Raw genomic sequence first — 27665 nt, 5'->3', positions numbered from 1 at the left:
AATATTCACGCAAATAAAATTGATTTGGGTTCAGCTATGATTATTTCCCTTTAATGTCCATCTTCAGCAGCTCTTTTAACAAAGGCATTTACCAGAAGAACTTGCTTGAAGAAATGGTTAATTTTAAGTGAATTTTAAAAACTATTTGTAAAACACAGATTTTGAACTTGTACATGCAAATATTCATACTGAAAGCCTGATTCTAAGTGATACATATAACCAATCATGAACAGATTCTGTTCCATGTGCCCAATCAAAATTAACAAATACAGTTTGAATTTTAAATATCAAATACTCACGAGAAACTGCTTATGAGCAATCTACAGACCAAGAATTATTGGCAAATAATTTCAAGTAATAATTTCAAAAGCTTCTCATGGACAAGTCACAAACAAACAAACAAACAAAAGGATATTTTGGCAAGTTATGTTTTCACTGTGAATTATTTTCTTAGCTCTGTTTACAACAGTATAACAAAGAAACATTTATATGAACCAGGCACTAATATCAAAACAAGCAGGTGACTTAGATTTTATGTGGACATACATAAAGATTATATTTGCTAACAGAAGATTTTTTTAAAATTTATTTTTAGTGTTCTGGTCGCTGTGTAGGCCATGCTGTGGGTTTACAGCATCGTCACATTATATGTCAACATCGCAATGGATCTCTCGTTCCAGACTCTTATTGTGACGAAAGAAAAAGGTACACAGTTTGAAGCAGTACAGAAACTGTCCTGCTTTAGATAATACTTTTTACTTTATAGTGTCTTTCATCCAATATTTCAGTGCACTTTTATAAACCATGAATTAAGCCAATCCCCCAGGAAATAGGTAATTATTATTATTCCAGTGCTACTGATTGAGTAAACTCCAGGCCTAGAAAAGTTAACTGACTTCCTAAGTGTTACTCAGGGTATGTCTACACTAACCTCCGGCTCGGCAGGCAGCGATCGATCCAGCGGGGATCGATTTCTAGATGTGATAAATCAACTCCCGAGCGCTCTCCCGTCGACTCCTGTACTCCAGTGCCATGAGAGGCACAGGCAGAGTCAATGGGGGAGCAGCAGCAGTCGACTCACTGCAGTGAAGGCACCAAGGTAAGTCAATCTAAGTACGTTGACTTCAGCTCTGTTATTCAGGTAGCTGAAGTTGCATAACTTATATCGATCCCCCCCAGTGTAGACCAGCGCTCAGTATGTTAGTGGCAAAGCCAGGAATAGAACCATGGAGTCTTGAGTCCCAGTCCCATGTTCAAAGCACACTAGAAAACATTAACCACACAAAGGACAATGTTAGTCCAGGATAGGGAGTAGGGTCCAAAAAAATCTAAGGATGGTGGTCAGGAAAGAGAGAGATGATAGAAAATACAGAATCAAGATGCTTAATTTTAGGTTAGAGATTGTATATGAGGGGGTTTTTTAGGCATCACTTGAATTAATTATCACTGTTAATTGTAATGGAAGCTGAAAAATATCAGAAATAAAACACCACCCTTTATTATTTTTGAATCCCCCTCATCCTTGCCTTGAACCCCTCCCCTGCTGAAAGAGAGGGTAAGGGAACTACTCGTCAAACACCACAGTACAATCCAAGCCCTACATTCCTCTAGAACAGAAAAGTCATTTGCCTTTTCACTGTTTGATTTCTAAATGGGCCACCGTGTGTGTTTTTGACTTAGAACAACTTAATGACTAAACAGGCCAAGAGAAATGGGGTATTTTTTGCTCTGTGACACACACATATTTTATGTGACATACTTTTACTTTTTTTAATATCCTACTGTATGTTTGGGTCCAGTAAAAAATTAAAATTAAATAGGTCTACCTTCTTCTAAAGGCCTGCCATAGTTTTCTTGTCATTTTTGAATTGGGCCTCTATTGGTAATAATGATCTCAGAGTACTGTGCTGAAGATTAAGTTTTGTAAAATTACGAAGTTCTTCTGGGCATCATAATATGCAGCATATGGATCAATGTGATGTTTTGTGAGCACTGAAATAAGGCAGGTGTTTCTTTGAAAGCACACACTATGCTTCCTCTAAGTGTATGATGCCAAAGCTATACACCATTTTACATTTAGGCCAAGAAATATAAAATTGAATAAAGATGAGCATATGACTCTGATGATCTGTTCTCCAGAGCTGTGTTCTTTCTAGGCATCCTTTTGTTTTGTTTTTAGCTTCTAAGTAGCTCCCTGTTAAAGGAAAACTACAGCTTTGACATCACAACAAGATCTTAATTCCAGAAGATTGTGTTGGCATATGTATGATTTTTTGGCATGTGCTTAAGTGTTTTACTGAATCAGGGCCTACATAGGGTGGCCTCAAAAATTAATAGAACAATTTGCCCAACAATAAGGACTGACTTAAATTGACCTGTAGGAGGAAAAGTTTGTCCCATATGGGATCAAATGTCTAGGTCAGTGTTTCCCAAACTTGCGACGCCGCTTGTGTAGGGAAAGCCCCTGGAAGCGGCGGCCAGTACGTCCCTTGGCCCGCGCCGATTCCCGCCGCCCCCATTGGCCTGGAGCAGCGAACCGTGGCCAGTGGGAGCCGCGATCAGGCAGACCTGCGGACGTGGCAGGTAAACAAACCGGCACAGCCAGACAGGGGCTTTCCCTACACAAGCGGCGTCCCAAGTTTGGGAAACATTGGTCTAGGTGAATAGATGAAAAGATAATGAAAAGTATGGGAAGAACATGTCATCTGCACATATACATTTGACTTTTTATCATGTTTTTTAGATTAATTAGACCTAAATCTGTGAATATTTCTCTCATAAAAGTGTTTCTACATTGTGGTGTATATAGGGTAATTGTAGCCATGTTGGTCGCAGGATATTAGAGAGACACGGTGGGTGATGTGATATCCAGTATCTTTTATTGGATCAACTTCTGTTGATGAGAGAGACAAGCTTCATTCAGTAAAAGAAATTACCTCACCCACCTTGCCCTTCTAAATTGTGAGCATTTTAAAGGCATTTTCACTAAACATTAGGGCTGAAATCTGCCCCATAAAGTAAATGTCGAAACTCCCCCTTACTTCAACAGGCCCAGATTTCACCCCAGAAGGTAAAAATGTTTGAGAAGTTTTGGTATCAGTGGGAGGAAGCTATTCTGTATTGAAGAGAGTGCTTATGTATAAAGCGTCTATAGCAGTGGTTCTCAAACTGGGGCCGCCACTTGTGTAGGGAAAGCCCCTGGTGGGCCAGGCCGGTTTGTTTACCTGCCGGGTCCACAGGTTCGGCTGATCACGGCTCCCACTGGCCGTGGTTCACTGCTCCAGGCCAATGGGGGCTGAGGGAAGCTGCTGCCAGCAAATCCCTTGTCCTGCGCTGCTTCCCGCAACCCCCATTGGCCTGGAGCAGCAAACTGTAGCCAGTGGGAGCTGTGATTGGCTGAACCTGTGGACCCAGCAGGTAAACAAACCGGCCCGGCCCACCAGGGGCTTTTCCTACACAAGCGGCAGCCCCATTTTGAGAACCACTGATCTATAGCATTCAATATGTTAAATGGTGAATTTATTTTAAAGTGGGGTTTTGTTTTCTAACTAAAAACTTTCTTGTCGATATTTTGCATAAACACCAACAGTTTCTTCTGTCCCAAGGTAAAGGAGCAGTAGTTAAAATAAACTGGGACACATTTCTTCTCATTTTGTGATGACTGATGTATAACAAATAACTCTGTGCTAAGAAGCATCTAGCACAAAAATCTTTAACTATTGTGTTTTTTCTCCACAGATCAGCTGTCAGAAGAAACTGTTCTTCAGAGATGTGTGATGTGTATTGGCGGACAGGTCCATGGAGGCCCTGCAGCGTAGACTGTGGAAGTGGATTCCAGTCACGACGAGTAAACTGTGTACACAGGAAGAAGAATAAACCTGTGGCTGATCAGTACTGTGGGTGGAGGAAGAGACCAGTGACCTGGCAACATTGCAATGTCACTTCCTGTGGCAGTACGTAAACATTTATTTATATCTGAGCATAGTCATAGTTTGTAGTAGTTATACTTAGAGAGCAACTCCAAACTGTACCGTAATGATTTTGCAAGCATCTGATTGCACATCAAAGGTAAAGCTATTTTCTCCAACAAACACTTCATTATCCCTGCTATACTTCTCTCCAGTTCTGGGTCACTTTAATATTTAAGAATTAAAAGCACCAGTTAGAATCAGGCATGTTATGGGTTAATCATATACGGGTCTCCCTACACAGCAGTGCCAGTACAACTCATTTATGAATCTCAGAGCACATTGCTGATTTTACCAAATTGTGGGGTAGTTTTGTGAAATGGACAATAGATAAGTGGATATGATGAGATTACCAGTCATTTTATTTGTGACAGCGTTTGAACCCCTGTTGCTAGAGTTGAAATGCTAGCATAGTAACTGTTACCATCAAACCATTGTTTGTGTGAAACTATGATGATTAGTTTTACTGTTAATCCCTTATTCATTATAAAGCCTTTTAATGCTTAAATATATTTTTCAGAAGGCGAATGCAAGGATACAACTCACTACTGTACATTTGTAAAACATCTAAAGTTATGCTTAATAGACCTCTACAAACAAAGGTGTTGTCAGTCATGTCAAGAAGTGTAATTCTTCTGTGGAAAGTTCATGATGCTGCAGTGAAGAGATGAGAAAACAGGTTCATTAAATCTAGACTGTTTGAAGAATATACTTGTAAATAAGACAGTACGCATAATAGTTAAATGGATACATGGGACTGATGAAAAATAGCATTGTAGATTGATATGCTTGAGAGGAAATTTTGCTGGAAGCATACATTGGCCACTTTATTGCAGTGGAATTTTTAATGTTTTAAACATTTTCATGTCTGGATTAAGAGGAGAATATCATGGCACATCATCTGTAGAACTTCACAGGTCATCATAGTACAATTTTATTGAGGAAAAATAACATTATCTAAAAAGGACCAGGTAATGCTTACTTCCCTTTACTTATAAGAAAGTCTAAGTCACAAAATCGTTTGAAGAATTTTGGAATGCAGCAACTGATGTCACTTTTTATTTTCATTGTGTTATCAAATTTAACAAGATATTTAAATTTATAGAAGCATAGGCTTGTAGCTATAAAGTTTTTGGCAGTGATTACATTTTCATAAACAGCCTGAGCTTAAACTATGAATAAGGTTCAATCTCACAGGACAGTATTATTGCGATTAGCTGTCAGCTGGATACACAGCAATACATTTCATTTTTCATTCCTGTATTTATGTATATGCATTGTAGATGCTGTTATGATTTTCAAAACAGCAATGGATCTGTTTTTGAATAAATGAGGTGTCGTTTTCCTTTGCTCCTATTCTTGTACTCCAGTCTCACTGAAATATGATCAAAGTTGAGGCATGATTAATCTTCTCTACTGATTTTAAATTAGACTCAAGACTTCCTTATAAGAGCTGTGAATGAAGTATCACTGTTCTCTTGCACATAGTAAAATGGGGAACTAAAGCCAATAACTGGCCACATGTGCCTGTCCAACTCTTTCCCTTCAATAAATATTTTATATTTTCCAGTCATGGAAAAAAGTAAGAGGAAAGAGTTGTTAAATATGAAGATAAATGTGTAAGAAATCAATCAGGGCCGCCCAGAGGATTCAGGGGGCCTGTGGCAAAGCGGGGAAGCTGTGGCACTTGTACTCACCCGGCGGCGGTCTGGGTCTTCGGCGGCATTTCGGCGGTGGGGGGGCCTTCAGTTGCTCCATGTCTTCGGCAGCACTGAGGGCCCCCCTGCCGCTGAAATGCTACTGAAGACCTGGAGCGACTGAAGGTCCACCTGCTGCCAAAATGCTGCCGAAGACCTGGACCACTGCTGGGCCAGGGCTCACGGGGCTCCTGAGGGGCCCGGGGCCTGGGGCAAATTGCCCCACTTCTCCCCCTCCCCCCACTCTGGGCGGCCCTGAAATCAATTTCATTCAAGTTGATTTTTCATCATGACCATTATCCATTCAAGTCTTTTGTGTGTTAGTAAATTCTGACCATGACATCCTTAAGTAAATCTTTTTCTGGATGGAAAATTATATGCCTGATAGGGCTAAACATTTTGCTTTACCCCAGAGAAGCCTGCACAGGGCTGAAGATGGCATTTTTTTTTCTTTTGCAGCTTCCAACTGTTGCACAAATTGGAAGCCTGAATGCATACCCTGCATTAGTAGATTACTAGACTGCATTGAATTGTGATTAGTAGGCATGCTGTAAGAACAATTTTAGAAACAGTATTCCTATACCATGGGTTTGCATCACTGAAAATTAGACTAGCACTACTGTGTAGAAAGTGTTTAAAGTGGGCAGTTGTGTCCTTGCTGACTGCAAAGGGAGGATATTCCTGGTCATTACCTTTTTAATCAATAATGGGTCTTGATTGCTTAAGCAGTTTTTTAAATTAAAAGAAAACACTTGTAAAATACTTTTGTATATATTTATTGTCTGATTTTAAAGTGCAATATTTTGTTTTGTACAGTGTGTAATAAAGATTTTGGGACATATATTTTTCTTATTACCAAAATTTCTTATTCATGTTTTTTCTTTGTATTTAAAGTTTTTCAATGTTAACACATAGCACTCCTTTGCTGCTTTTATTTTATCTTTGGTTAAGTATGCATGCTATTTGGAGGCAGTGCTGTAAATGATTGTTATTGCAATTGGCATGACATTCCTTTAGGTTATTTTTACTGCTACTCCAGTAACCAAGGATGGCTAACATTTATCTTCCATTGATATTTCTGAAATAAACTCTACTTTAGTTATTCATCTGCATTATTACACAGAGATTGTTTATTAAGGTCATTTTCATAGAAGCTACGTGGCTGTCACCAGTGTTACGTTACCATTCTGCTCCTTCCCTATTTTTAACTTCTCAAAAACAGCAAGATTTCTCTCATTTTGCTGGTTTCTGGACCAGATCTTCAGCCCCACTACAGTCTGCCTGGCACTGCTCTAGAGATGTGATGCAGATGTAAAACTGCCCTACATAGGTAGGAGACTCTTCCAGTACCAAAAAACTCTTGTGAGCAGCTCTATAATACATTCTCACTCTTTCTCTCATTCACACTTGTAACTCCTGGCATATGGAACATGTCTGGGGGGTAGAGGGGAGGAGATAGCCAAAATGCTGCTGTGCGCTAGCAACCCCAGCTGCTAAAACAGTTCCTTGGACGCCAGTGCAGATGGGTGTGAATTAGAACACATCTGAGGCTGCTGTAAATTGCACTGAGCACTGAACCAGTTCCAGAATCAGGATTGCATGTAAACATGGAATACAGCCTTTCCGCTGTTCCCTGCTCTGCCAAGGAAATAATGGTGTTCGAAGAGTAATCCTAGATGTTAATAATGAAATACTATACATGGAATCCTATTTTACAGTATCCTTTCTGTGCCGCCAACTAGCTCTTTTTCTGAATATCCTTTAGAGATAAGGAGTTCTGCATCACCATTATACAGACCATTTTGGTGGCATGGTGTATAAAATGTCTTTTAGAATTGTGATTGAGCCTGTTTCAGTAATTTTTCTACTTTTTCATCTTTGAATATTGGGGCACTGTAAAACCTTGATTTTAACAGTCAAGAAGGATATTTCACTGGGAATATTAGTATTCCAACCTATTTATTTCTGACATTTTTAATACCACTTTGTATGGAGAAGAATTGACATGAAAACTTGAAAATGTCTGTTGCTGTAGGAATCTTTATAATACCATAACTATCTGCAGCACTGTGGGGCTGCTGTGCTTTTGATGATGTTATTCCTAGAAGCATCACCTCCAGTATTTTCAATAGTAACATCAGCAAGGCATAGGGTTGCCAACTTTCTAATTGCTGAAAACCAAACAGCCTTGCCCCACCCCTGCCCTGAAGCCCTGCCTCTGCCCCTCCTTCCCCCTCCCCCCCCCCCGTCACTCGCTGTCCGCTCCCCTCTCTCCCAGGACTCACCTGCTGCCTGCAGAGCCCGGCTGGGAGGAGCTGATGCAGAGCCTGCCTGCCCAATTGGGGCACAGCGATGAGGCTCTGGCTCAGAAAAGGAGCATAGTTAGCAACAGGGTAGTCAATTATTTTTTGTCAAGGTCCACATTTCTTGGTCAAGGTATCATCAAGATCCAGACGCCAGAGAAAACAATAATTAAAAAAATGATGATAAAAAGATTTTGGGGTCTGTTCAAAAATGTCTGGCAGTCTGGATTTGGCCTGCAGTCTGCCTATTGACTACCCCTGGTTAACACACTCTCAGCCTTTTAACACTCCCCTTTCCTATTCTTTCTATTTCAATGTACAACTGTATTGAGCTTTTCCTGATTTCACGTAATCTCATTGATTTATAATTAAATTAGAGCCTGGTAACATAGTGAAAATGATGGTGAGATTTTATTGTTTGATTTGATCTGATCTGTGCGATAGTATTTGTGTAAACTCAAGGTGGATGTTTCATTACAATTTTTCTGTTTTCAGTGGAGCTAAAGTTAACATAGGTATTTTGACCAGCCACCACAGTCCCAGACTGCACGCCAAGGGGATCTAGTCACAAAGTGTTGGGGTTCTTAGGCATTGGCTTGTTTTGGCCTTGTTTTGAAATGGGATTAGCTTGATTTTTGGCTTATTGTGAAAGTCGAGTGCTTATTTACCATGTGAAAGTTGGCAACTGTGGTTAATATATTAAGTCAACTATATTAAGATAATATATTCTGAATTTTGACCATAAAAAAACATATTAAGACCATAAAAAACCCACCCAGAGGAGAGCAGGCAGAGAATTTAGTTCATAATCCAACATGACATCCCCATCACAGAAAATGCTTGTGTACATTTCAGTTACCAGTTTGTGTCAGGGCATTGGTGTGCTAAGGGACAGTTCATTCTCTCCTCTGCCCTGCTTGTGGCACAGACACTCTTCTCTGGGCTCAGACTGCACTCAGTGGGGTGATCTGAGGCCCGGGGGGCCTGCAGTAGGCAGTGAGCAAGATCTGGAGGGTGCAAATGATACTGGGGTCTCCTATTAGTAGTGGGTCCCCGCACTAGTGTTATAGCTTCTATGGGTATGGGTCCCTGCCCTTGGGTTAGGGTTCCTATGGGTATGAGTCCCCACCCTAGGCTTAGGGTTCCTATTTTAGGGGATTTGGGGCTAGGTTTAAGGTTCCTATGAATAGGGGTCCCGTCCCTAGGCTTAAGGTTCCTATGGACAAGGGACTTGGGTTAGGGCTCCTAAGGGTAGGTGCCCCACTGTAGGGTTAGAGTTCATGTGGGTATGGGATTTGAGGCTAGGCTTTGGTTTCCTATGGGTAGAGGTCCCGCCTTAGGGCTAGAGTTCCTATGGGTACGGAATCTGGGGCTAGGGTTAGGGTTCCTGTGGATAGGGGTCCCCTCCCTAGGGTTAGGGTTCCTATGGGTACAGATGCCCACCCTAGGATTAGGGTTCCTATGGGTAGGGGACCCTGCTCTAGGGTTAGGGTTCCTATGGGTATGGATCCCTGCCTTAGAGTTAGAGTTCCTATGGGTAGGGGTCCCCGCTCTAGGGTTAGGGTTGCTATGGGTAGGAGACTTGGAGCTATAGTTAGGGCTCTCAAGGGTAGGGGTCCTTGCGCTAGGGTTTGGGTTCCCATGGGTAGGGTCCCCCCCCCCCAGGCACTCCATCCTTAAAATAATGAGTTTACAGGTGGTATTCAGGGCCATAAGAGAGAGAGAGAAAAAATCTCCCGAAATACCTGCTCTCCAAATACACCTGCTTCAAACTCTATTACACCTGTTTGAGTTTGCTCTTCTGTTTCCCCTCAGTATTTATCATTACATTTTTGTATCTGTGAGTAGCTGGTAGAGTCAGCATATGAGTTTCCTTAAATGATTTAGGCAAGGAAAGAAAATGCATATTGGGACAATAGGTCTATAATGGGGCTAAGAAATTTGAGATCTGCTAAATAAAAATGAAAAGGACTAGTGGTCAGACACTGATTCAGGGAAGTGTCCAGTCAGGGAGGCAAAGCACTTAAATACCTCCCAGGGATGTAATTGGAACTAAATCAGAATTCAGTCCCTGCCCCGCTCCTGGGACAGTACCGCTATATGGTGCTACTTGCGCAGGCTAGTCCAGCCTTAAACATTTAATGAAAAATCCAATCCAAAACACCTCTTTACAAACTGGAAAACATGTAGGAACTTAAAAACAATATTTAATTGACCTGATTTTTCAATTAGGGTAAAGCAAATTGACATATCACAAAGAAAAATAAGAACATTTAAAAGCAACCACTCTTGTAATAACAGCAGGAGCCTCATGTAACAGTTAAACAAAACAAGCATTTCCAGCCGTCCAGGTCTCTCTCTCTGCCTTTCTGAGGGGAGCTCATGTGATTCAGTTCCTGCTTTCAACATCATACTGTACTTGATTTCAGTCCTTTTATTGGTGAGTTGGTATACATACAAATACATGACACTTCAAAGCTAAAATGGCTTTCCTACAGTAATGAGTAAAAGACAATATATTTATAAGTAACTGATGCTCCTCATACTGAAAGTGATAAGACAACATATTATTGTTAAATAAGTATTGTAAGAAGGGATCACTGTAAATCCTGCACACGTTGACTGAAACTGAGATAAGAATACTTTGAAATAACACTTAACATCTCCTATATGAACACACACATTATCTTAATAAATCATTCATTCCACCTACTTATTTGAAACATTCTTTAGCTGGGAAACGAAGGACCAAAGTCAAACCAGCTCTGTTTATTTGTCTCAGGAAAAAAAATTGCTATTGCATTTGTATGCAAAAGTTAGCAGATTATCTTTTTTATTACATGGTCAATATGCACCAAGCATCAGAAGTTAGAATCTCACCGTTAGGATCTGGCCATAATAGGCTTAAACTGTATTAATAATAGCAAAGTTAAAGACTATTGTTAGCAGTGTCCTAGCATAGTTTCCTGGACCAGCATAAAAAGGGTATTTGTTTTCTGAAGTTGATTTTATGATTATGTTATAGGCTACGTGGGAGGCTAGTTTGTAATGAAGTTTGGCTATCAAGATTTCCAGAGGAAAAAATCCTTTTCCATACGAGTCACAGAAGCCATGTTAAAACGTTTCAAAAGTAGTGTGGGCAGGGTCTATTCATTTAGATTATTATAGTTTCATTTGCTGTACAGTGAGAATTAAATAGGGCTCAAGTTACATTTAAGACATCTAATTTCTACTGTACAGATTCAATGATTCCAAAATGATTTCCAGTAAGTCATAATCTCATTTCAATGTACACGGTATGTCCTTGGGCTGGAAGACAGTGAAAACTGAAAAGCATGGTAATTGTAAGATGCACAATTAGAGAAAACAGATTCCACACAAAATGTTCAGATGCATCTTAAGGCTGCCTAATCTTCATCAATCTTGTAATAAAGTCATTCCCAGGTTTTTTTTAAAAGCTATAATCAGTTTAAGTGATTTAACAATTTTAAAATTACAACAACAATTTGTACTTGCCAACTATCATTGAGGTTTAGCCCGGAAAAAATTAAGCTATGGATTCTAAATATTTTTTAAAATATGTAAACTACTAAAGTTAAAAGTTATGAAGTAACAGCTACTTCTTTTGGAATATGATTACCATTTGACTGGGAAAATGTATTGATTTCTGGAGTAACTCTGCGGAAGAACTTGTGACCACGAGAATCTGTGTTTACAAAGACGTATCCTGGAGGAGATGGATAGTTTGCTGGGCAGATCTCTTGTTTCTTTGGCGTATACTCTGTACGATACATGGTTCCATCTTCAAAACGAGCTGAACTAGGGACTACAACACGTAGAGGTTTGAAACTCTGAACTGGAATTATCTCATGTGGTATATAGTGAGACTTGAATGTTGTCAATCCATCAAATTTTCCAGTAGGCTTTGGAATTTCCTGATGTCTTCTAATAATTTCTTGCCGACAGCTGGCCCAAGCTTGAAAGTCTTCCTTCATTGTGGTGTTCCCCTGGAAAGGGACATTACTTCTTCTTCCATAAGAAACTGGTCTTATGGGGGCAGCAGGACAGATCATGTGCGGAACATAATCAAGATGGCTTGTGGAGTGTAAATCCATATTACCTGTAGGAGGAACATAATCTCTTATCTTGCGAGCCTCAGGCAAGGAGACTGACCATGGTTGAAAACGATCCCGGAATTCACTGCATCCATCAAAGTGAGCATTAGACCCAACTTTAGTATATTCAGGCTTGCAGCTTTTTGTAAACTCTCCAAGTAGCCCTTTAAAATCATTCCGGTGGGTTGTGAGATCTTCAAAGGGTTGGCTGCTTGGCTTGTATTCTTCCTTTGGTCTTACAAATTTTGGTTCCAGTTGATGAGCGATGTAAGAAGTGCGATGATTAGTAACACCATCAAAAGGTACATCTGAAAGTTTGGCCACACCTGGAGGCTTAAAGCTTTGTCTGGGGTTCAGTTCCCTAGGAACAAAGTCATCTTGAAATGTAGTAGAATTCCCAAACTTTTCTGTAGGGGGATGATAGGTGTGTTCCAATTTATTTGGCTCCCTTCTTTGAACTTCCCATGATCTATAGTCATCTTTAAGACAAAAACAATACTTGATAGAAAGATTATAGGTTTTATTATTGATTTGTGGCTGTCCCATATTAAAAAATCTATTTTCTTCCCCCACCAACCCTTTTGATCAAAAGAGTTGAGTTTAAGTAACAAAGATAATTCTGTTTTACTATTAGATACAGGAGTTCTGCTTACGTGCTACTATGGGAATACACCAAACAGCCAATAAAATGCCACTTAGTACTACAAGATGATTATTTCTTTTAGAAAAAAGAAATATTTTCTATGTACATATTTGATTTCTGTTTTCTATTGCACACAAATATTTGCACAGAGGATATGTCTGCAAAAGTCTACATTTTATCTCAGGACTGTGGATGAAATATAAACAAAAGGTGACTGAACTAGGGACTATAATTTTAGTGACGGATGCTGGTAACATCTTAAACTACAAGTGTACAGAAGCTAGTGAATAATAATATTATCAAAGATGTTCTTTCCCCCCAGGCCCAATGCTGCTGAATTATTTCTACTACCTCTACTTTTGCCACTACGTGCTTTTCGCTTCTACCTACTCTACCTCAGTTCTTCTAACTTCCTACCCTCAGTGGCCTCACCTTATCTTCAGCATTTTAAGTATCTTTCCCTTCTAATCCAGTGGCCTTGGTCTTGACCATTAGAGCATCTCTTGTCTTACATAGTTCATATTCCACATTCAGATATTTTTAATCTGGATTGCAGAGCAGATGTGCTACAATCAAATTATTAAGTACAACATCTCATATGTAAAAGATTATTTGTATACCACGGTAACCTGTCCGGATAATCTGCCGGGAAGCTGTTTAGGAACTGTTGCATCAATGAGTAACAGAAGATCATCTTGTTGAAACTGGTCATCAGCAGAATGCTATACCAAGTATATAGTAAAGACGAATCTGAAATCAAGTTTGTTTCATCTGTCTATGTAGAAAAACAGTAATTGTGAATGCCACCACAATGGAAGCTAAGGTATGCTTGGACCTCATAATGGAGATGGTGATTGTCTTAAAATAAGACATATTGTCTTTCTAGCAAGCTCCAGTCCCATTCTAAAAACTGGATTCAGAAGGTGCCCATCACCATGCCGAGTCTGAAAACACCTGGGTTGTACCAAATTATGGATCTTCAAAAAGCATTGTTAAATATTATTGCTATCCAAAGCTTCAATTAAGTCCAGTAGCAAAGCAGGAAAGCGAGACTCTTGGCACATTGTGTCCATAATAATATTAACATGTTTCTCTTTGACATTGTTTAATAATCTTTCTGACCAAAGGAATTAAAATTTTCTCCAAATGTATCTTGAAGATGTGCTTGGATTATAACTAGTATTAGAACCCAAAGTTTCTTTCTCCTTCCCTTAGGTGGTTTCCTATATTTCTGCCACAGTCTAAAAGCTGCCCTCCTTCCAGTTGGGAAAACTTGGAGAGGGATTCTCTTTCACAGCCTATTAATGTTAATTCTTAAATTAACAGAATCCATTGCTGAGAAACATAGGCTATTCCCTCTTCACTACTGTCACCTATTGGTCCAGAGAGTGAGAGACCAAAGTCAGAAATCAAACCTCAACTTCAATATGGCAGTTCAGAGTACTACCATCATTGTGGCTATTTCTCTCTTTTAAAATGGCATATGTAATTACCTTGATAGGTTGGTATGGTGTCTATTTTTCCTCCCTTAATGTGTTTTCTTTCTAAAGGTCTTACTAATGTCACTGGTTGTATTTTATGAGGATTATAATCTCTTCTGTATGTAGTTCCAAGATCAATCTCTCCTGGTCTTGGTTTATACTCTTCTTGTACCCGAAGAGGTCGATTTACAACATCGTATGGAAGATAATCAGACCTGAAAAGGAGAAACATGCAGTACTGCTTCACAATGTTACCTTTTTCTGATTGAGACATTTGTGACATTTTTTCCATATATAGAAACTTAACAAAAACTACATTGTATCAATTATGGAAGGACTAAAATGTTAACTCTTTGAAAGCATTTGCTGATTTAGGGTCAGCATCATCAACATCACAGGATGAACAATGAGAAAACAATAATTCAACAGATATTTGGTGTCTGACATATGGTGTATTCTTTGTACTTAGTAAGGTGGTGGAATCCTTTTTTCAAACCTGACTGCAATTTACCTTTCAGCAGGGCTGGCTCTACCATTTTTGCCGCCCCAAGCAAAAAAAGCCGCTCAGACTAGCGCCGGAACTGCTGAAGCGCAAAAAAAAAAAAAAAAAAAAAAGCCACCGGGACTGTGCTGCCCCAAGAATGGACAGAATGCCGCCCCTTAGCATGTGCCGCCCCAGGCACGGGCTTCCTCCACTGGTGCCTGGAGCCGGCCCTGCCTTTCAGATCTTCTTTAGAGATAAAAATGAATCCCCAAAAGACAAAAAAAAAAAAATCCTTTGCATGTCATCTGCCAACTCTAAAACATGACTGACTTGTGCCATCTTATACTCAAACTTTATGCATATATATCCTTGAAGAGAATGAATAATCAAATTATATCACAATGGAAAATGATTCCAATAAACAGAGCTGTCTTTCCTACATGAAAAAATATGAGGACACTGTAGAATAACATCAGCTCCAAAACACATTGCTTCAAAATATTTACTTAAATGTAGTGATTCCTTCCATTCTTCCATGATGTACTTGGTACTCCTCCTTTGGCTTAAGACTCTGGGGTGGAGGGACATTGCCATACTGGAGATATTTGTCATTGTATTCCGTCATGAGGCAAGGTTGTCCTCCAGTATCATAAATCCTTGTGGATTTATGAGGGCAATGATGGCGCCTGTATAAGAAATTGAAACGAGATCATTTCAAATAGTTTTATCTATGGGAAACACATCTCAAATATTCTATGAGTGTATAACAAGAGAAATAGGATTGTCATCACAGGTACCTAGAACACTTCCTCAGTGTGAAAGGGAAACAAATTATTTTGTTCTGTAGTTATGAAGGATGTTACCATTTAAATAGCACTGCATAGGCCACAATAGCACAGGAAGAAAGAATACTTACCGCATCCTTAGTACAGAACAGGGAGGGTGAATATAGCCGTCGGTCTGCTAAATGTTAATGTCACCCACCCAACTCGCTCTTTCCTCGCATTCTTTTCTCTGCCAAGCATTGGCTTCCTTCTTTCATGCTATTATTTCCCTAATCTGTAACAATAACTCAATACCTCTCCCTACTTCTCTGGTATCTTGCCCTTTCTCTTCTCCTCATTCCTTTTTTCCCTGTGTATTTCAATACATCTTTCACCATTTCTCATAACAGCACTAGTCACCTCCCTACTTTACACAATCTCATCACAGTTGGTATTATGGCCTTCTGATCTGCAGCTCCAGATGTCTAGAATAAATTTCCTGAATCTATCCCTCCTCAGTTCTCCTCAGTTTATTTTTTTTCACACCCATATCTCTGAAATTCTTTATCCCCCAAAAGTACTGGCTTTATTTTTGTTATTGGGTGTATATACTATATTATGTCTTGTACTATTTAACCATAGTAATTTTGGGATTTGCAAGAAATTATAATATATGGATTAAGATTTTCAAAGTCATCTAAGGGATTTAAAGTCATCTAAGGGATTTAGACACACCGCTTCAAGACGCGAACCATGGCCAGTGGGAGCCGCGATCGGCCAGACCTGCAGACACGGCAGGTAAAGAAACCGGCCCGGCCCGACAGTGGCTTTCCCTACATAAGCAGCGTCCCAAGTTTGGGAAACACTGGACTAAAGAAACAGGCATATAGGATTCCTGCTGAGAAAAGTAAAAAAGGAAAACAAAGAAAGGAATTATCTGTGTTTGGAAATCCCTAAAGCTAGTTTTAGTTGCACTTTTGGGCCATGTGATTTTGGAGCTCACTAGTTAGATTAAATGGCAAATTAAATAACCCTACATAACAAGTCAGTCTCAGCAGATGTCTCATGTGGAGTGTATGGTGTGTTGGAGCCTCAAGCTGCCAATTCATTTTCAATCAAACTGGTCTACCAAAGGGATAACAATAACAACTGAAAATTGCACAGTAAAGTAGAAGGCTTCGTAAAAGATAATACTCCCATGTCACCTATTTACCACTAATGCTCCAATTCCACCATTAACTGCGACCTGATGGCAGGGCAGCAGCAGAGAAAAATGGGAGGGAGAGAAGAGAGGGCTGAGTTACCTCTAATGTCACAATCCCACCATTTAACAATGAACTGAGCAGTTTGAAAAGCACTAGGGGAGGGGAGGAAAAACAGGAAGAGAAGAGATTAAAAGGGAAATGAGAAGGTGCTACTTCTGATCACATAGCTCCACCCACCCTGAATTTTTCCAGGGATTCATCTATGTTGTATAATATCCATTCACAGAGTACAGCATGTACTCCAGATTTCACAACTAAAAACGTCATCTTAAGCAGAAAATAGAAAAACACTAAATATCACTATCAAAAGCTAGTTAACAAAACCGGCTATCAGATTAATACATGCCATCAGAAATTGTTTATTCCAAGAGGCACTTATCACATTGATTTTAAGCATACAGCCCAAGAGAGAGTGAAACAAACAGCATAATATTCACACAGATAGCAGCTACATTTTTGCATCCTCATACCTTTTCCATCAGCTCATTTCAGAAAACCATGCACCAACCACAATACCTATTCCTAGGGCCCTACCAAATTCACAGCCATGAAAAACGCATCACGGATTGTGAAATCTGGTCTTTCTTTTGTGTGCTTTTACCCTATACTATACAGATTTCACAGGGGAGACCAATGTTTCTCAAATTGGAGGTTCTGACCCAAAAGGGAGTTGCAGGGGGGTTGCGGAATTGCCACCCTTACTTCTGTGCTGCCTTCAGAGCTGTGTGGCTGGAGAGCGGTGGCTGTTGTTGGGGTGCCCAGCTTTGAAGGCAGCACTCTGCCAGCAGCAACGCAGAAGTAAGGGTGGCAATACCCTCCCTACAATAACTTTGCGACCCCCCCTTCCCATACACACAACTCCTTTTTGGGTCAGGACCCCTATAATTACAACTCTATGAATTTCTGATTGAAATGGCTGAAATCATGAAATTTATTATTATTAAAATCCTATGACCGTAAAATGAACTGTGAATTTGATAGGGCCCTATCTATTCCAAATGGCTGTTCTGATATCATCAGATTCATACACTCAGCTGTCTCTACATTCTGTACTCTGTTCTACAACATTCCCCCACACTACCCTCATCATTGTTATATCGCCTGCACTATCATACTTGCTTCAAGCAGAAACAACATCCATTAGAAAAATACTTTCCTCCTGAAGGACCCTGAAGATTACAATTAATTAAATTTAAATGGAGTCCATCAGTGTTTGAACGATCAAAATGTCATGACATTTTAGTTTTGTCAAGATAGCCAAAGCATCTCTAGCAAAAAGTAATTATGCATGACTTCGTAAGACTCCATTATTTCTGATGAGTCAAAATTGTTAACTCAGATTGAATAATCCCATAACATACAAATAGTTACATTAATTTTAATGGGAGTATTCAGGAGTACAGTACTATCAATGTGAGTAATGGTAGCAGAATCGCACTTATAAATTGTGAAATACAAAAGATATATACCAAAAAACATACAAGGCCTGATTCTCGTTTACACTGATGCTTCTTTACACTGTTCTGGCAGTGTAAAGAGGATTTAAAGTGGGAGTAAATGGCAGTGTCAAAGAGGCCTTAATGCAAATGGGAATCCGCCTCAGAGAGTATATTTCATGGCTTTGGATAACTGACAAATCCAGTTTGGGGTTTAAACCAAATGATGATAAAAGAATGATCATTAAGAGAATATCTTTCTAGAAATGATTACAACTAAATCACAACTTTCAGGAGAGAGAGTGGAGAATGAGATCTGAATTCTAAATATCTGTTGAGAATCATCAATCAAAGGGTGGGACATGACTAATGAAATATGTTGCTTATAATTTGGCTAATTGAGAACTATTTGAGTCTCTGATTTATGTGTGTTACCTACAAATGTGTTACTACACTTCATCAATCTTTTATGCCAGAGTTATTGATCTTTTAATGTACTTTGAAGTGCATGTGTTCCTGACTCATGAATGATTGATGTCTGCTCTGGTGGGTTATGTTTTCTTTCTTCCATGAGCAAGACTGATAACATGTTAGCTAAGCAATAAATTAACAGATAAATCTCAAAAAATTTAAATAGACACCATTTGGGCGAGTGCCTCAGCTGGTATAAATTGGTGTAGCTCTGTTGACTTACAGAGCTATGCTGACTTACACCAGCCAAAGATCTGGCACATAATTAGCTTTCTCATGCCAACAAGATTCATCCTTGAGAGCTATCTAGAGCATTCCCTCCCATAGAATATGATTTATTATGAGAAAAGTCTCCTTTAGGAGACTTTAAATCATTAAGAGTTTATAAACAAAATAAATATCTCAATAAGGTTTTTAACTGCCAAGGTAAACATCACCATCTGAGTGAAAGAAGTTATATTTGGACACTAGATATTTGGACACTGAAACTATTCTGCTGCTTAAACGACCTGAATTTCCTAGTGTTGACAGGAAAAATAATTCTGGGGGGAACACGCATGATTTATAGACAAAGAAAAGTCTCATTGAAACTCTTTTTAAGTAGAACTAGTAAACTGAGGAATGTGGAAATCTAGTCTTCATGACAAAAGCAAAAATAATCTTTAGCAAGTAGTTATGCTCTTATGCGAATGTGCAAAGAGAATGCTGTTGTCTGTTTTCGCTGATTCCTCAGAGTCCTCAGTGATTGTGTCATGGATTGACTACTATTGAGAGAGACATACTGTATATCTGCCCGCCAAAGGACATCACCTTGAAACATTCACATCAATGAGCGTTATACACATAGACTGAGGGGACAACAGACTCTATAAAGATAATTTTTGTGACTGTGATACCTCATCTATGACATTTACATACATTTAGATTCTTGCAACTATCTCAAAGTGCTTCATACAGCCAGGGGCGGCTCCAGGCCCCAGCACGCCAAGTGCGTGCTTGGGGCGGCAAGCCGCGGGAGGCGCTCTGCCGGCGCCGCAAGGGCGGCAGGCAAGCTGCCTTCTGTGGCTTGCCTGCGGAGGGTCCGCTCGTCCCATGGCTTCGGAGGACCCTCCACAGGCAAGCCGCCGAAGGCAGCCCGCCTGCCGTGCTTAGGGTGACCAGACAGCAAATGTGAAAAATCGAGACAGGGGGTTGGGGGTAATAGGAGCCTATAAAAGAAAAAGACCCAAAAATCGGGACTGTCCCTATAAAATCGGGACATCTGGTCACCCTAGCTGTGCTTCGGGCGGCAAAATGCCTAGAGCCGCCCCTGCACACAGCTAGATGAAGCTGAATACCTGCACAGTCAGAAGAAATGTAACCTTCTTTCCTGCCTGCATTTGCCTCTGGTGCTGCTAGATGATCAGTTTGATGTTGTGTTGGACTGTAACATCAAAGGTAAGTCAGCATGTCATCCTCCTCCTTGTCTTCCTCTTTCATCCTTTCACACTACTGCAAGCCTCTGTCTGAAAGTGTTTGAAGTCCTAAATCTTATTTTTTAAATAGACGGCTGCAAGTGAAATTTTCCTATCTTGCTAATTATTTTCCATTATGGGAGGAGCACAACGGTATGGACATTCACCCAGGATGCTCTGGGCAAAATGGCTAGATAAATTAAGTAGTGCAGGCTTCCCATTATTTTTTTTTCAGTTCTGGAATGTCACTGGAGAAGCCTGCCAGCACACCAGAAGGGGGAGAAACTGGGGTATGAAAATCCCCTGGCAATCCCTTGACCAACTGACTGACAGAAGAGGGCTCCTCATTCATGCATCTGGAGGGCAGCCACAACATGGAAGGATACGAACATGTCATGTGGTCAATCACCATAAGCCAATGCGACTGGAGATAGGGTGGGTAGGAGAAAACATGATTTGTTTTCTCTACTGACACAGCTGCAGACTATCCACCAAGGGAGAATTAATAGTTGTGTACTTGGCTCCCTGTTATCCTTGTCTCAGGCCTACTTTTTGCTTGGTGCAAGCACACTAGCAGCTAGATACAAAAAGTTAAATAAAAAGACTCAATAAAGATAGCTAAAATGTAATATATAGTGTCTTTGAGATGTCAGGGAGGATAAATGTCTCTAAAACTTTCTAATATTTCTAAAAGTGAGGAACCATGGGCCTTGCTGCCTCCCTTGCTAATGAGCATAAAAATCCTCAAACCAGATCCTAATTTAACTAACTGCCTGTTCCCTTCACCTAGAGATGAACCTACTGCTTTGTATCCTAAGTGCCTGTCTTTTCTAACATCACTGATCTGATCTCCCCTTGTATCCTTATGGATTTTCCCTTCCACCATTTTATTGTGCTTTCTCTTGGTTTCCTATTGCTTTTCTTGTTTTTTCTGTATAAATAATAATATAAGACAAATCCAATTCACCAATATTAACCAGGCATTCACTTCTCTTTAACATCAAGATTTCTTTACCTGAGGAGTTCATGAGGACTGAAAAAAAATCTTGTTATCTTGAGGAACAATAAATGTTTATATTTACTGAAATATGTAGTCATGATCAGTATATTGTTACATACATTCTGAAATTCCTCATCATAAATATCTGGACAGTTTTTTGGTATGTATATACAGCTCCACAGGTAACAATTTTTTTTAAAGTTGCATTCTAAGTGGGAGATTGAATTACAAGTCTGGAAAGAAATCCATTATTTGTAGTGCCAATCAAGATGCATATATTGTCTGACTGATGCCAAGGTTATTAAGAGTTTTCACCAAAGTCAGTTGTAGCCAATCAGGAGGCACCTTTAGTATGTATTATGATTGGTTAACATTGCTCTGAGCTGCTTTATTAGTCACTTCAGAGGTCCTACTCCTGAAGCCCCTGGGAGACAAAGCTTCCATTGACTTCAGCAGAGACTTTGGGCCATATTTTAAAGGTATTTGGAGCCTAAAGAAGCAGATAGGCACTTAGTGGGTTTTTCAAAAGCACCTCAGTGCCTAACTGCTACACTTCCAGTCCTCCTCAGGTGCATGTCCCAGTTCCCCACTCTCCCTTGACTCTTTGGCTCAGCCCTCATAACTCCTCCTCAGCTCCTCTTCCCATTCCTGTCTGGACACTTTTTATATTTCTCCTTGCCGCCTGAGCACCAACAGTGGGAAGTTTGAGAATACTGGGGTGACTGTCTCCCTGCCCTCAGTTCTTGTGCCTGGCAAAGTTATATCTAACTGAAAACAGAGTTTTATAAAATAAGGTGTCAGGAAACCTATAATAAAAACTAAAAGACTGCATAATTTACAGTGATACAGTGTGAAGGTTATTTAGGCCTCAGTCCTGCAAGGAATTCTGCACTAGCAGATATTTGTGCTTGAGCGGAGCCGCATTGAAGTCAATGAGGCTGTGTGTGGCTGCAGGGATCCTCCCCTACGGAACTCCTCACTGCAGTGAGACCAGTTTTGTTTTCTTTTTAACTGTTTGGAATGTCTATTTTTTAAATTATTCTGATTATTTTAACTAAAAATATATATTTAAATTCTCCATTTACCTGCTGAATGAAGAGCTCCTGGGACTTTCTTGCTTATTCCTGGGACAGTTTCTTGTCAACTGTTCTGTAGTGTTCCATTTGATTAATCTTTCCTGTTTCCGTCAGTGGATGGACTTCCTAACAAAGACTAAACATTCTCTTCCAGAGTTGCTCTAGTTCTCCCTAATTCCATCCTTAATTTTCTGTTGGGTTTGCAAGCATTTAGATATATTGAGTATTAAGTATGTCACATTTCATTCAAACTTCCCCTTTCCTTTTATCTATCATTCACTGAGAAATTATCATCTTCTTCAGGAAATTGTAACAAGCATGAGGGGAGTGTGGAAGGACTGGGAGACTGACTAAAAGAATAAGTTTTAGTAAATAGTTCTATATCTTTATATACCAAAATGAAGATAAGTATACGGAGAAACTCTTGTATATGGGCAACTTTCTTGTCTTTAAACAAATATTACTCTTAGATATAGTCTGGGAGGTCATCTAACTACTGCACAGCTGTTCTCTGCTCCTGAAGGCCAGAATTCACATCTTGTGTTTGCCAACTGTTAGACTTCTGTATCAAGCAATCTGAATCCTGACTCTGTTCACAGGCAGGGGTTCATTTTCTTTAATATTAACGTAGCACTTTTGCAACCCATGGGAAATAAGGAAATAAAAATGTTTGCTTCTTATTATGGAAATATCCCAAGAACAGTTGGTAGTTGATACCTGGTCCATTCTCAAAAAATATCACTTGGAAACTGGGAAGTGGGTCTGGGGAATATACTCCAGGGATACCAATAAAGGATCTAATCATTATTTTGAACAAATGCGGTTACAAGAACATTTTTGTGGTTTAAAAAATAACAACCAAAACTTGCCTTTTAAGCAAAGCAACTGGAAGATGATCATTTGTACACTTTGGCACAGTCTTACATTACTGCTAGACACATCCTAAACTTGAGAAGCTAGGAACTTTAGTGGTGACTGGTATACAGAAACGTCCCCAGCACTGACTCTGACCCTGAGAAGTGTTAAGCATTTATAAACTGATGGGAGATGATTGTGCTCAGCCCCCGCAGACACCCAGTCTTTTTGGCAGCACAATTATTTGTTGGAAAAAGTTATTGGAAGCATACATTTTTAATTGGTACTGAAAAGGGCATTCAGCCTAGGGAGAAGGGTGTCTACTCTCCATATTCTTACAATACTCATAGTAATGTTAACATTCAACAAATAGGGGGCAGATCCTACCACCCTTATGTGAGTAAGTGCTAATCACTATACCTGAGAAGTCCCACTGAGCACTACAGTGAGGTGGTTACACACTTCCCCTAGGGAGGGAAGCTTTCCCTGAACTTCAGAGATTCACGACCCAAGCTCAATTCCCTATATGGGCCACCATTTGTAACACTATACCCCAGACTGTATTGATGGTGGTGAGGACTGAACCTAGAACCTCTGGATATAAATGCCCAAGGCTTTGCTACCTGAGTGAAAAGGGACTATTTATGAGCAAATGCTGTTCAGTACAGGCAATGGCTGCAGAATCTAGCCTTATTCTGAGACACAGAAACACCTTCTGGCTGACATTTTTTACAGTATTTGTTCCCAGGACCTAACTACAGGTAGAAGAATTATTCGCTCTGTTTTAATATTCAGAACGAAATATAAATATATCTAAAGTAATTCAGAATTACATTATGTAAGACTCCAGCAGATTGCTAAGTAAAACTTGTGCAATATATCACAGTTTTCTTGTGTGTACATCACAATGCCCAGGTAACACTGCCAAGCAACTAATGGTCCCATAAAAACAGAAACACTGTAGTGCTACACCAAAGCAAACTCAATGAGCTGCCTAAAACAATAACCTATTGAGATTTTATTGACTGCAAAACCTTCAGCAATGTTAATGAGGAGTACTTGTGGCACCTTAGAGACTAAAATTTATTTGGGCATAAGCTTTTGTGGGCTAAAACCCACTTCATCAGATGCATGGAGTGGAAAATACAGTAGGAAGATATATATACAGAGTACATGAAAAGATGGGGGTTGCCTTACCAATTATAATGAGACACTTCAATTTAAGTTGGCTATTATCAGCAGGAAGAAAAATCACTTTTGTAGTTGTAATCCGAGTGCCCATTTCAAACAGTTGACAAGAAGGTGTGAGTAACAGTAGGGGGAAATTAGCATGGGGAAATCTGAAACCTTCAGCAATGTGTATTTTAACCCAGTGGTTCTCAACCAGGGATTCAGGGTTCCTAGGGGGGTCTGAGCAGGTTTCAGGGGTCCATGAAGCAGGACCAGCATTAAACTCACTTATGACTTAGAGCAGAAAGCCAAAGCCCCACCACATGGGGCTGAAGCCGAAGTCTGAGCAATGTACCCTTGTGGTGGCCTCTGTGGCATGGGGCCCCAGGAAATTGCCCTGCTTGCTACCCCTTAATGCCAGCCCTGGCTTTTATATGCAGAAAACCAGTTATTGGGCATAGGTGGGCTGTGGAGTTCTTATAGCATGTTGGGGGGGGGGTGTCAGAAAAAAGGTTGAGAACCTTGTTTTAACTTATTTCTTTTGTGTATTTCACAGTATTATTAATTAATAATTATTATATTATACAATGTCTTGTCTTTGAGTTAGAGACATATTTTGTCATTTGGTCCCTTCTCCACAATGTCATGTCATACCATCTTTATACAGTATTTGATTCTAGGCTGCATAACTCAGATTTCTCCTCATGGAAACAATCAGTTCACTATCTCATTAAGTCCAGAGATACAATTTTGTGGGATAGATTATAGCTAGGAGGCAGGGCCAGAGAATGCAAGTATCCTCACACTGCCCCACTTTTACTCTTCACAGTGGGCCAACCACAACGTAGCTGGAGCTGGTGAAGAAATGGACAGAATTGCCATACAAGGACTAGGGTGACCAGATGTCCCGATTTTATAGGGACAGTCCTGATATTTGGGGCTTTGTCTTATATAGGTGCCTATTACCCCCCACTGCCTGTCCCGATTTTTCACACTTCCTCTCTGATCACCCTAACAAGGACAGAGGACAGGGAACTCCTGTCTCTGCTATTCAGGAGCTGCTAGGGGAAGGCTTGGCCCTGGATGAAGTAGACTTCAGGACTGTCCTAACTTGTAACCATAATACAGTGGTCACTTGCAAGGACACAGCATCATCAGGGCATTTGAATGCCCCAGCCCTTTGATGACCCCTCCACTCCCCTCCCCAATTAATCTGGCCTGTCTGATTTGTCCCACCCTGGAACCTGCAATGCCCCCTCTATGTGGGAGATGTGGTAGAGAGTTGGGAAAGCTGGTTCTGTGCCTCCTGTACAAGGTGATGCCAACTCTCATGGTTTTATTTCACAAGTCTCACAATACTTGATGTTTTTCTTAAAGGCAGAGATCCAGGATTTATATGATTATGTGAGAATCTTAGCTTGCTTGCTTGCTTTGTAAGCTTTTAGCTCTCATGATTGAATAAGGGCTAGAAAGTGAACCCTAATAGTTCCAATGCAGAATGCAAATAAAATACCCCACATTTTATTATTTTTAAAATCTCATACATTTTAAGCCAATCACATGATTTTTTGTAGTCTGAGTCATTATTTTGAAATTTCCTGAGGTAGGTAATACTGCATTCAGGTGTACTACCCCGCAGCAAGAGGAGGTAGTATTCCCTGTAGGAAGCCTTTTTCCTGACCTACCCTTTTGCACCAGTCTCACTGGCTCGAACAGGCTGTAGGACAATGACGAATTGTTTCAAAGGACATGGTTGAAAGTAAGACAGTGGCCAATCTCCACTCCTTAATAGTGAGCAGAGCTGGCTGTGAGCAGGGGAAGGATTAGCATGTTGCATTTATTTAAAAAGGATGAAGAGCTGGTGTGGCAGTGTTTTCTACCCAGGATGAATTCTAGATGGGTTAGCCAGAATTGGTCCCACTGCTGTGCAGCCCATCTGCAAACACATTAAAGTAAGGCCCTGCTTTAAGGCACAATCTAACCTTAAGACCCAGTCTAGACTACATAAAAAGGTTTTTTTTTAAAAAGAACCAACCAAAAACATGAATTAACATTTTAAAACCACCTTTTCTTAGTCTAGACAAAGCCTCAGTGTGTTACTTCATTTCTACTATGAACCCACATTCTTTTCCTTTTTTAGAACAGTACTCCAAAGAGAGTTGAAACCTGTCTCTGTATTCCCTTTTCTAAAGAAATCAGATACTTTCTAAAAAAACTATTTTTACTTCTCCAGACTTAATCAGGTCATAGTGGTAGATGTATATTAGGGCTGTAAAATGTGGTTACAGTTCACAGAGCTTAAAACAAAAGTCAAGGGATTCATAGTTGTAGTGTGTCCCCTTTATGCCAACTCTGCTAGTGACTATGAAACAGCTGTAAGGCCTTCTCCACTGGGTCTCAGAAGTCCTCCTGGGCAGAGCCAGAACTAGCATAACTGGTTCCGAGATGCCTCCTTTCCCCTGGAGCCCTTCGAAGAAGGGTGTGCTAGACCATGTTGAGATGAGGCATATACAGGTGAGTGTGTAGCAGTATACAGACTCGCTAATCCCCAGTAAAACAATGTTCTGTAGATTCCCCCCCCCTCTTTGGCTGTATCTACATTCAGAAATTTAGGGAAATCTTCCACCTCAGGTCTAGATGAGATGATGGTAAAATGCATATGCCCTTAGACAGGGTCACAATGAAACTGCCCTTGAACAGTATCAGACCGTTTGAAGGGAAGTAGGGACAGTTTGGGCTGCTTGGAAAAAGCAGATTTGGGGCCCCAAAGGTTCAGTCTCCAGAACCAGGGGATTTGGGGTGTGTGTGTGTGTGTTCATGTTTAGGACAGGGGGAGGCGCGTGCTCAGCGAGGTTTGACCCAGGGCTAAGGGGGTTTGGGCTGCGGCGGTAGGGCAGTTTGGTCTCAAAAAGTTTGGTTCTCGGGGCAGGGGGTGTTTGGATCCAGATGAGATTTGCGGATTCGGGTCCTGGGCACGACGGTGCTGGAACAATTGGTAAGAGCCATTGAACCAAACTGTAAACCCTGGTAACGTTAACTACTTTCAGCCAAGGGTCGCGACGGCACCTGCGCTGGGGCAGGAGGTTTTGGGTCCCGGGAAGTTCGCGCTCAGGGAGGCTGGGGCGGCCCCGGGGCAGAGGAAGTTCGGGTTCTGGTCCGGAGGCAATGGGCGCTGGTCCACGGGCGGCTCGGGGACGGGGGAGGAGGGCGCGGTTTGAGGTTCCCTGGGAAGGGGGTTCGGCCCTCGGGAGGGCGGGTCCATGGGGGGGATTTGGGTCTCCCGGTGGATCAGGCTTAGGGGACTCGGGGAAGGGGCCGCTCTTCGGGGGGTCCCCTTTGCTTCTTACCCGCAGGTACAAATCTCGCACAGGCACCGCTTCTCCTTCATCCTCCCGCTCTCGCTGCCTGCCCGGCTCTCCTGTCCCTCCCCCCCCCGGATCCACCGTAACCAGGGAAGCGCCCCGTCGCCTGGCAACCGCCGCC

At 40.8% G+C, this 27665-nt stretch overlaps 2 protein-coding genes across 16 annotated transcripts in view; one reads left to right on the top strand and one right to left on the bottom strand.

The window, feature by feature from the left end:
• Nucleotides 1-5702, top strand: part of ADAMTSL3 (ADAMTS like 3) — a 274175-nt gene extending 268473 nt beyond the window's left edge. For all 12 annotated transcript variants that reach the window (XM_039492789.1, XM_039492793.1, XM_039492785.1 and 9 more), the window contains 3 exons: nt 596-705; nt 3739-3953; nt 4489-5702. In XM_039492789.1, coding sequence (XP_039348723.1) covers nt 596-705; nt 3739-3953; nt 4489-4598 — 435 coding nt within the window. In that variant the 3' untranslated portion in view covers nt 4599-5702. The remainder of the gene's footprint in view (nt 1-595; nt 706-3738; nt 3954-4488) is intronic.
• A 4455-nt stretch (nt 5703-10157) lies between these two features.
• SAXO2 (stabilizer of axonemal microtubules 2) lies at nt 10158-27664 on the bottom strand. 4 transcript variants are annotated; one of them, XM_039490948.1, is made up of 6 exons: nt 27530-27664; nt 22167-22348; nt 19965-20132; nt 15198-15377; nt 14220-14422; nt 11556-12562 (listed from the first exon to the last, which is right to left on the bottom strand). In XM_039490948.1, exons 4-6 carry the CDS (start codon nt 15314-15316, stop codon nt 11571-11573), a joined length of 1314 nt encoding a protein of 437 aa, XP_039346882.1. In that variant the 5' UTR covers nt 15317-15377; nt 19965-20132; nt 22167-22348; nt 27530-27664; the 3' UTR covers nt 11556-11570. The 4 variants fall into 4 exon arrangements, with proteins under 4 accessions (XP_039346880.1, XP_039346882.1, XP_039346881.1 ...); XM_039490946.1 differs by lacking the exons at nt 19965-20132; nt 22167-22348 and adding an exon at nt 10158-10460 and having other exon boundaries at nt 11609-12562; nt 27530-27617; XM_039490947.1 differs by lacking the exon at nt 19965-20132.
• Nucleotide 27665: the final 1 nt, after the last annotated feature.

Source organism: Mauremys reevesii, linkage group 10, assembly GCF_016161935.1.
Source record: "Mauremys reevesii isolate NIE-2019 linkage group 10, ASM1616193v1, whole genome shotgun sequence".
Taxonomy (NCBI): Eukaryota; Metazoa; Chordata; order Testudines; family Geoemydidae; genus Mauremys; species Mauremys reevesii.
Note: the sequence above shows the minus strand (reverse complement) of the source record. Positions and strands in the feature narration are given on the sequence as shown.